The sequence below is a fragment of the Notamacropus eugenii genome, chromosome 1 (assembly GCF_028372415.1).
Source record: "Notamacropus eugenii isolate mMacEug1 chromosome 1, mMacEug1.pri_v2, whole genome shotgun sequence".
NCBI lineage: Eukaryota > Metazoa > Chordata > Mammalia > Diprotodontia > Macropodidae > Notamacropus > Notamacropus eugenii.
In genome coordinates, this window is record NC_092872.1 from 428,808,077 (window position 1) to 428,818,774 (window position 10,698).

General features: G+C 34.9%; 1 protein-coding gene across 11 annotated transcripts in view; it reads left to right on the forward strand.

Annotated features, from left to right (window-relative positions):
- RPRD1B (regulation of nuclear pre-mRNA domain containing 1B) overlaps positions 1 to 10,698 on the forward strand; it is a 137,919-nt gene that overhangs the window by 52,172 nt on the left and 75,049 nt on the right. Inside the window, exon 7 of one of the 11 annotated variants that reach the window (XM_072631563.1) lies at positions 6,524 to 6,640. The exons of the other annotated variants lie outside the window; for them this stretch is intronic. Coding sequence (XP_072487664.1) covers positions 6,524 to 6,598 — 75 coding nt within the window. The 3' untranslated portion in view covers positions 6,599 to 6,640. The remainder of the gene's footprint in view (positions 1 to 6,523; positions 6,641 to 10,698) is intronic. 11 annotated transcript variants of the gene reach the window in all.

Here is a 10,698-nt window from a genome sequence, read left to right on the forward strand (position 1 = left end):
GTTTTGTTTAATTTCCAGTAACAAATGCAAGCATTTAGTGTATGAAAAAGAACCAAAGAACAGTACAATCAAGAAAACAACAACAAACTAAAATAAACTTTCAGGCAAAACCAATTAGAAGAAAATTGGAATATAAGCAAAATAAAATCCCCCAAGGCTCCAAAAAACCCCCAAAGATTTAAGTATTACGAATGATTGTGCTTGTTGTCTGTATTTCATTATGAATGCAGCTGTGTTCATCACTTATGACTGAATGTACATTAGCTTTTGCAAGGTTGAACACCAGCAAGGTCCATTATATTTACAGTAAATTACGTAACAGTTTTATCTCCTTTCACATGTATATTATTCTTTTGGTTCTCTATCACTTGATATACCCTTCTTGTGTTTCTTTTTTTGCCTTTATATTTTTAGAGGCAGCTAGGTAGTGTAGTGGATAGAGCGCTACACCTGGAGTCAGGAAGACCCAAGTTCAAATACAGCCTCAGGTACTTATTAGCTGTGTGACCCTGGGCAAGTCACTCAATTTGTATTTATTTGTTTTCTCAACTGTAAAAGAGGGATAATAACAGCACCTATCTCCTAGAGTTGTTATAAAATCAAAGTGAAATGATGTAAAGTGCTTAGCATAGTGCCTGGCACATACATAGTATTTATGTAAATGTTCATTTACATTGTTTATTCAAAATGTCTCTGTAAATGTTTATTCCCTTCTCTTCTCCCATTTCTCTTCATATTTGTCATCATCTATTATGATATATGTTGGAATATATTCTTTTATATTCATATGTCACAGTTTATATAGCCCTTCTTCCATTGTAGGGCACCTATTTTGAGTTTTTCCTATTAAAAATAGTACTTCTATGAATTTTCTATGGACCTTGTCTTCTCGTTGCCAGTCTCTCAGAATGTAAACCTAAAAGTGGAGTAAAAGAACATGAGTATTTCTTGTTACTTTTGTAGTATAATTCTTTATTGTTTCACAACTCCACCAGTTGAATTAGATGGCTGTTTTCTCTGGTTTCCTCCCAGTATTCAGTTTTGACATTTTATACCATCTTTGCCAGTCTGGAGTTCAGGTGATATCTCTAGAGTTATTTTAATTTGCATTTATCTTAAAATAAGTGATTTTGAACATTTTTTCCAAGTGATTATTGACAGTTTATGCTTCTTCTTTTGAGAATTACTTCTTCATAGCCTTTGACTACTTACCCATTGGAAAATGAATTTTATCCTTATGAATGTCTGTCAGTTCCTTGTAGATTTTAGATGTTATATTTTTATCTGTTGTTTGTAGGTTGCATAATTAGCAAGTATTTACTAGAGTCTTCTATGTGCAGAGGCACTCTGCTAGGTGCCAGTAATACAAAGAAAGCTCCCTTCAGAAGTTTATATTCAAGTAGGGAAAAGCAACATATACATATGTAAGTAAATAAGGGATTTTTTTTCAGGATATATCCAGCTAGATGTATCCAGAAGTCTAATTTGAAGCAAGCTGCGGACTGTGTTGGGGAGAAGATGAATAGGGAGTATAGTCTAGGTAAAAGGGCCAGTGAAAAGGTATGAAGACAGGAAAGTGATTGCCATGTAAATAACAGCAAGTTATCTATTTTGGCTGGAACATAGAGTACATATAATGAGACTTGGAAGGTTGGATCAAAGACTTAGAGCTAGAAGGGACTTTAGAAGCCATTGAATCAAATCCTTCCTCATTTTACAGAAAGGGAAACCGAGGCACAGAGAGAGTAAATTATTTACCCCAAGGTCACAAAGCTAGTAATTATATGTAACAAGATAAGAAACTCAGATGTTCCTAAATCCCAAATCTAGTGTTTTATCCATTATACTCCACCTAGATACTTTGGGACTGGAACCATAATGTGAAGAGTTTTAAATGCCAAATAATGGAGTTTTTATTTGTTCCTAGAGGCAGTAGGGAGCTATAGGAGCTTTTTAAACAGAAGAATGGGGTGGTCAGTCCTATATTTTTAGGAATATCACTTTAATATCTTAGAGAAAGAGGGGAACAGTAAACCCTTTTGCCAAACTTCAGTCAAGAGGTTGATAAGGGCCTGAATTAGACTGGTGACTATGTGAGTGGAGAGAAGGGAATGTATGAGAGAGATGTTATAGAGTTAGAATTGATAGGGTTTGGCAACAGATTGGATAGTTGGGGTTAAAGGAGTATTGCAAACCTGAGTGACTAGAAGAAAGACAGTGCTGTTACAGAATGAGGAAGTTAGGAAAAGAAGTGAATTTAGGAGAAAAAGTAATTAATCACATTTTGAACATAATAAGTTTTGAGATGTCTGAAGAATATCATTTGAAAGGTTTATATGTAGTTGGTGATGTGAGATTGGAGCTCAGGAGAAAGACTAGGGTCAAATAAAAAGATAAGGGAGTCATCTGGGGGTTAAGGTAAGTGAACCACTGGGAGCTGATGAAATCACCAAGAGATATTACAGAAAGAAAAAATGGAGTGTTGTGATGTACTTACTATAGAGAGATGGGGTGTGGAAGATGATGCAGCAAAGGAGATTAAGAAAGAGCAACTAGACAGGTAGGAGGAGAATTAAGAGAGAACAGTGTTATAAAAATCCAGAAAATTATCAAAGGAGAGAGAGGATGGTTAATATCATCAGACACAGCAGATAAGGCAAGAAAAATGATAACTGAAAAAAAGGCCCTCAGGGTTACCAACTAGAATCTTTGGTAACCTTCTAGTATCTTCGCTCTGTTGATTGTCTCTACTTTGTCCTATGTATATCCTGTTTCTACATAATTGTTTCTCCCTTTAGACTGTGAACTTCTTGATAGCAGGGATTGTCTTTTACCTTTTTTTTTTTTTTAATCTCCATTGCTTATTAGCACAATACCTGATGCTTAGAAGGTGCTTTGAATGGCTAGGGTGTCAGTTTCAGTTAAATGAAGATGTTAGAAGCCACATTTCAGGGAATTAAGAAATGAGAGAAGAAAGGAAGTAGAGTAAGTGAAGAGAACTTTTCATCATCATCATAACTAGCATTTGTATATAGGTTTTTAAGATATATAAAATACTTTACATATATTATCTCATTTGGTCTTCACAATATTCCTGTGAATATTGCACCCACTGGTGCAGTTATCATTCCCCTCTTACAGATGAGTAAACTGAGGCTAAGCTTGATAAGTGACTTGCCCAGGGTTACTCAGATAGTGTCCGAGACAAGATTTTAACTCAATTCAAGTCCACTACTCTTGTCCACTATGCCATGTCTGTTCAGAAGTTTGGTTGTAGAAGGGGATAGGATGATGGTAACATCAAGTGGCTTGGGGATGTTGGTAGATAGCAGGAAAGGATCATGGGAGATAAGGAGGATAAAGATTAAGGAGAATGGATCAAGGAGATCAGAGGGGGTTTTCTGTTTTCTTATATCACATTTATTTCTGAATATTCTCTTTCCTTTTTTCCCTGCCCTTCCCTTCTCCCTTCTCACCCTTTCTTTTATAACAAGATTAATGGAGGAGTAAGAAAGTTTAGCAAAACCAATCAATGCATTGACCCCACATCTGACAACATGTGCAGCATTCTGTACCCATAATCCCCCACCTCTGCAGTGGAAGGAAAGAGCTGCATTTTCTCTAAGGCTAGGCTTAGTCATATAGTTAACATAATATTCAGTTTCTTTTTGTTGTTTTTTTCTCCTTGTGTTATTAAAGTCATTGTGTATAATGTAGCATTAATTCATGTCTTCCCATGTTTTTCTGAACTTTTCATATTTGTCTTTTTTATGGCTATTGATATTCTGTCATATTCATGTTGCTATTCTCTCTTCATTCCTATTTTTTTCCATTATATCTTTTAATATTTTAGACCTTTTGTTTTTCCTAAATAAATTTTGTTATTTTTTCTGACTACAAAGTAACCTGTTGGTAATTTGATTTATATGCTACTAAATCTGCAAATTAATTTTTTTATATTGATACACCTCAACCATGAAATGAGTATCTCTTCAATTATTTAAGTAGTTTTTAATTTCTTTAGAGAGAATTTTGTGACATTGAAGATGGGGAGAGGGAATATTTGCAAGATCAGTTTTCTGGAGATGATAGAGGAGGGGATTATGGGTATAAGTAGGGGGATTGATCTTGTTAAGGAAAAGGACAGAAATGATCAGAAACTGCTGTAAAGTAGGCCTGAATGTGAGATGAAATCAAGAATTTTAAGGTGTAGAGTAGGAGAGAAAGGAAGGTCACAGCAAATAGCCTTTATTTTCTCAATAAAGAAAGATGCAAGGTTCTCTGCTGAGAGAGAAGGAAAGGGATGATGGGGGAGAACAGAGAATTTTAAACTGTGTGGAGAGAGTGATAGTCAGGGAAAAATGTAGTAGATAGAATAATAAGCTGGAATTAAGAAGGCATGACTTCAAAATCCTGTCTCAGACATATACTACTTATGAAACAAATCACTTCACCTTTTACAGGATTGTTGTAAGTCAAATGAGTTAATTTTTTATAAAGTGCTCTACTAAAGTGCTCTAACCTACTCTATAAGTGTTGTTATTCCTAATATCTTATATAATTTTAATGTGACAAATTTTCCCTAGTCTTTTTTCTGGATACATTGCTTTTATTTGTGTGGAAACTTTTTGGTTTTTTTTTATAATGGAGCTCATGAAATCTTTGATAATTACCTTTATATCACCATCCAATTAAGAATTTTTCTTCTGTAACTTTCATTCTCTTTTTAAAAATATGACATATTTGAACTATTGATTCATTTGGACTTTTGTAGCATGTGATATGAAAAGTTGGTTTAATTCTATTTTGTACCAACTACTTGTTCCATTTTCCTAGCTCTTGTTGCAGAATGATTTCCTTCCTCAAGAATTTGTGTTATTGGGTTCATCAAACACTGGACAACTTTTATGTGTTTGATTCTAAATCTTGCTTATCTAAACTCTTCCACCAAATGCCAACTCCATTTTTACATTGTGCCAATATTTGGATAATTCACTTTTAATTTCACAAAAACTTTTGAAGTTTCTACTATGTGCCTGTGTACTTTAATAGGTACAAGAATGCAAACACAAACATCAAAACAGTTCCTTCCCTTAAGGAGATTACTTTTTATTGGTTGGGTAAGATGAAGCACATACACAGATAAGTAAATGCAAGACAGTTTGAAGAGAGAGTATTAATAACTGATGAAAAAAGGCTATTTATGGGAGGTTGTATCCTTGAAAGAAGCCAGAGATTCTTAGAGGCAGAGATGAGGTTGGAGTATATTCCAGATATGGGAAACCATGAGACAAAGATAGGGAGACAGGATAATTACTGCTTTGCAGTGTGTGTGCGTGTGCGTGCCTGTGTATGTGTGTGTGTTTGTGTGTGCGTGTGTGCGTTACACACGTACACATCAGGTCATATCCCCCTTTCTAGTTTATTTCATTTTCTATCTTGATATTCTTGACTTTTTGTTCTTCTGTATAAATTTTTAAAATTTTCCCCAATTCTTTAAAGTATCCATCCCATTAATATTTTAATTGATAAAGTATTAACTTAATTTGGATATTTTGGTAGATTATTTCCAAGGTATTTTTAATAAATTCTGTTTTTTCAAATGACATTTATTCATCTCTCTTTTTTTATTGTTAGAGGTACAGACTTCCTAGCACTTAGTTTTACTCTAGTATGCCTGGGCATCAAAATTATTTTGTATGGGAACCGTTTGCTTATAATCAGTTTTATCATTTTGATCCAAAGCAGAACGAATTGCAAAAATATGTTATCACTCAGAGCATCTCTCTGATAACCCATGCCTGATATGAAGGACACAGATTTAAAAATCATTCATTCAGTGTAATGATTTTGCTGTTAGAACTTTAAAAAAAAATTCTTGTTGAAATCAAACACTTTAGTTTGCTTGGCACTATTTAAGGTGAGATATTTAAACAATGTGAGTACTTTTAAAATATCCTTGTGCTTTTTGTATAGATTTTTTTTAAAGAATACAGAACCATCTGAGGCGACTTTATGCTTTAATGTCATCATTTGGATTTACAATCGCATTCATAGTACTTCAACTTTTTAGCTTGTATAGTCTCAACATTACATTTCTTGTAAACTAATTTTGAAATATGCATTTTCTTGGACCTTTGTCACCCTTATCTATTAGTTTTCTTCTGTTAAAAACACTTTGGTCCAGTCTTAAGATTGCACTAGTCTTTGAAAGTAAGATCTTTAATTCAAAATCCCTAGACTTGCCTCATTAGTATAGATACTTCATTGTTAGGAAAGCTCTGCTAAGGCGCTTTATTGGCCCCATCTCAGATCATGACATCTGTTCTGGTTTTATTCTTCTGATGGAAAAATTGGCTTGTTTCTAATGTCTTATTTAGCCAGATGTCAAACATTTCATTATTTTGATTCTTGTGAAATACCCTATATAATTTAATTTATTATTGTTTTTAGTGATGGAGCAGAGAAACACAAAACATAGGAACTAGAGAGAACACTTTTCTTTTCCTTGTATCTTCCCCAGCGTCTTGCTCAGCAGCTCCAGCTCTGCTGTGACACCCCAGAATGTATCATTTTGAAATGTCGCAGCTGCCACTAAGTCATGTGGGAGAAAGGAGCTGGCTAGTAGAGAAAGACGCAGGTCAGTGATGGTTTTTCATTTTGGCATGAAATTTTGAAAAGTGGCATTCTTATTTTATATCTAGACAAGTTATAATTTCTGTTTTGTTTTGTTTTTTTCTTTTTAGACCACGAAGTGTTAAAAGTTAGGCTGTGATTTCTGGACTTAGAGTGTCCTGGGTTATCATAAATTAGCTGGTCTGGTGGCAGTCATAAAATGGGTGTTTGAGGAACATACTTAGGGAAGGTGGTGTTATATAGAGGAGAAATTCCTGTCCAGGAACAAGTTGGACTAAAGGACTTGGAGAAAGCACTTTTTCTTTGGGGATATTTAGCAATACAGTAACTTGTTTTGCAGACAAACTTTTGCAGGCTACTTTTAAAGCAAAGCCTTCCTGTGATCTGTTTTGTGCATAATACTTTTTTATGACTCTTGATTAGGGGTATTGGAGTAATGGATGACTTTTATATACCATATATGCTACAACACAACTGGGTGAAATGAAAGAAGAGATGAGGCTTAACTCTGCATAGTGTGTCTTTTGTTAAACTTAACCCCTGCCTTTACATTTTCCCCCCAATATTTTGTTCATGCAGATGTTTTCCTAAGAGAAATAAAATGAATTTTGCAATGTGTGAATCTTCATTATTCTTTCATTCTACAAGTCTCTTGAAAAAGTCATTTAAATTGTTTTTCATTTGAAAATGAAAATCCTTTAGAAAGGATTATTGTAAATGCCAGACCTTGTCTTTTCTAGATCTCTTATATCAAAATCCATCTACAACATGTCAAATCAGTCTTACTGTTTTAACCTAAAAAGACAAAGTATGCATAAGCACTGTTTCCTTCAATAGATATCCTTTGTGCTATGTGGGTAGTCAGTATTCACATGCAGTATATACCACACCAGCAGAGAGCAAAAGGGTGGTAAGTGGAAAGTCACATCTTTCCTTGTAGTTTAAGGGAGTTTTTGAGGTGAAGTTTCAAAGCAATACTAGGAATATAAATCCTAAACATTATCACCAAGTTAAATGTTGGTCCATACTCTCCTGCATTTTAAAAATACCTTGCCCATAGGATTACCAAGCCAGTTTATCATGGCTCCACAGGAGCCATGATGAAATGTGGCAGCAGCAGCTACTGATACAACTCTTATCTGTTTCATTGCTTCCTGTGGTCCCTGGAAAAGCTTGTATACTATATAGCAGGCGTGATGGCAGAGTATACAAAGTGGAGGCCTGAAGAAAAAGGTTTATGGTTTCCCTCACTTTCTGAAAAACTTCTTGTGTAGGTCACACAAAAACAGGAGAGGGAAACTAGTGAGGATTGCTCTACTTTGGCTTGTTTCATTCTTCTTACATTAGGAAGTAGACACAAGTAGAACAGGAATATGAAAGAAACCTAAAAAAGCAAAATTAACTGCCACGAGATGCATAAAGTGTTAAAGAGAGATGTGAAAGGAGATGAGTAAGATAGTGTTGTAGTGGCTTCATGATAGCATATAGAAACCATGTATATATTGAATTTCTGGAGTAGTCAGTATATCGATGAAGGATTTGTTTGCTGTGACATACATGAATGAGATAATGTCATAATGTAAAGCATGTGACTTGATATATATGATGGAATTGTGGAATATCTCCTTTTTCCCCTCCAACTTCCGAAGAAAAGAATAAGGGTAAGGACATCATTTTACAATGGAAAGAACTCTGATTTTAGAATCAAAAGACCTGGTTTTGAGTCTAAATTTAGATGCTTGCTAGATCTAATCCAAACCTAACCAACATTTAAGTACATTCTGTATATCTAAGGTGTTATGGTAAGTGCTAGGGATAGAAAGACAAATTGAAAAACAGTCTTTGCCCTCAAGAAGCTTACATTCTACTGAGGACACATTATGCAAATATCAAGAGATACATGACAGTTTGAGGAGGGAGAGAACACTAACTTGTAGGTCACAGAAAGTGAAAGAGCTGATCAGAACCCATATCAGATCACATCTTTGTATTTTAATTTCTTCATCTATAAAGTGAGTATAATACACAACCTTCACAGGATTGGTATGAGGAAAACTCTTTGTAAAGTATATAGAATTATGGAAATGGAGGAAGCATTCTTCTGATTAGAAGTGGTCTTTACGGTGTTGGATTTTCTTTGTCCAGAAAAGAGCCCAGGCATAAGTTTTTGGAACCCTGTAGAACAATAGTGTTTTGTACCACTCACCAAATGAAGGTTTATAAGGCTGAGTTTTATGCTTTAATTGGTCTCCATTTCTCTTTGGTCTTCTCCTGCCTTCCTTAAATTACGTAGAAAGTGATTCTATTAGGGCAGCCAGGGAAGACTTTCCCATGGCTTGACTAAGAATCAGAACTACAGAGGAAAAGCCAAGACCTAGAATTATATTTTGGTTGTGTTCATTAGACAGTGTGGTATAGTGGAAGGAGAACTGAATTACAAGTCAAATACCTGACTTCTAGCCTTGCTTCTACTCCTTAATACCATTTGCCATTGGTCAAGTTCATATAAACTTCCTGAGCTTTGTTTCCTCCCCTCTAAAACAAACATCATAATAATTGCCATTTTCCATAAGGGCTGTTGAGAATAATGAATGGCAAAGTATTTTGTAAATTCAGAAGTGTTATATACATGATTAGTTGTCATTATTTTGCCTTTAATTGTTTAGTGATTTGTTAATAGCTTTATATAATTAATGTGTAAGAAGAAACACAGATCTGATAAATATATATGTTCTTGTGTTTGAGGTCAGCTCCCTTGTAGAAGTCCTGTAGCAAACTACTCCTGAATTTATTTGGGAGTGGAGGGGGGAGATTATATATGTCATCATAGTATCAGTTTGATTTCGTCTGTTCTGCCAAATGCATTTGTTCATATTTCTCTACCCATTTAAGTTCTATCACAAATATATGCATTTTTTTAAAGGAAATCTATATTTGCATCTGACTATTAAAATGTAAACCTAAATCTTAAAGGTCATTTTTATTGTTTTTTTAAACTATGAGACCCACAGATAGTTTTTCTAAACTTATTCAAATTCTTAATAGTATAGTTCACAATGACTATTGTTGTCCTTTCCTTTTTGGGCCCATCTAGTAAGCTCATATTACCCCTTGAAACTAATAAACATTTAGCCAAGTTGGAAGGGAAGATGAAGAATTCATCAAGTCTTAGAAATGGTCTTATTTGGGAGGATTGCTATTTACCTAGTTTGAAGTAGTTATATTTCATCGAGTAAGTAATTTAGGTTGCCCTGGTCTCCTCTTTCCTGTATTTAAAATAAATGGGTCAGGCTAACAACTAGAGCTGTCCAAAAGTAGAATGGGCTGCGTCTCTTGAGGGTCACTATTTCTGTGCTATGTTTTCAGGCAGAGACTAATTGACTACTTCTCTGGGAATGTTGTGAAAGGACATTGAGTTCATTATGAGTTAGACTAAAAGAGCTTTTAGGTTTCTTCCAAGTCAGATTTGTATGATTCTGTGACAAATGATCTCTAAGACTTCTTCCAGCCCCAGAATTCTTTACAGTACATTAACCTTTCTCCCTTTGGTCCTGTCATTTTGCTGTTTCATAGGGTCATAGGTCCTGGAAGGACCTTAGAGATCCACTAATCTAGCCCTTTCATTTTACAAATGAGAAAATTGAGGCCTTAGAGAGATTGTGACTTGTATAAGGGTATAAAAGTACTAAGTGATATGGTTGGGATTTGAACTCAGACTTTCCGACTCCAAATCTCACTCTTTCCACTGTGCTGCATTTCAGAGAGCAAAAGACATTTGAGTTGCGGTAAATGCAAAGAAGTAGCCTTGAGCAGTGTTTTGTTGGTTTAAATAAATTCTTGAAAGGAGGGTTAAGATTTTGCCAAAAGACCAGCTCTAGCTAGGGGATCTGGCAGCAGGAGTTTTGATTTATTGGTTTATGGAACATGAAAGATTCACCAGTGATTGTCCATTCTCCATTTGCAGACTTTAGGTGGTGGCACCTCCCTTACTTCCTGAGAATTCTCATTCCATTTATGAATAGCTTCTCGTCTTAGGAAGCTCTTTTTTGTTGAGCCTACATC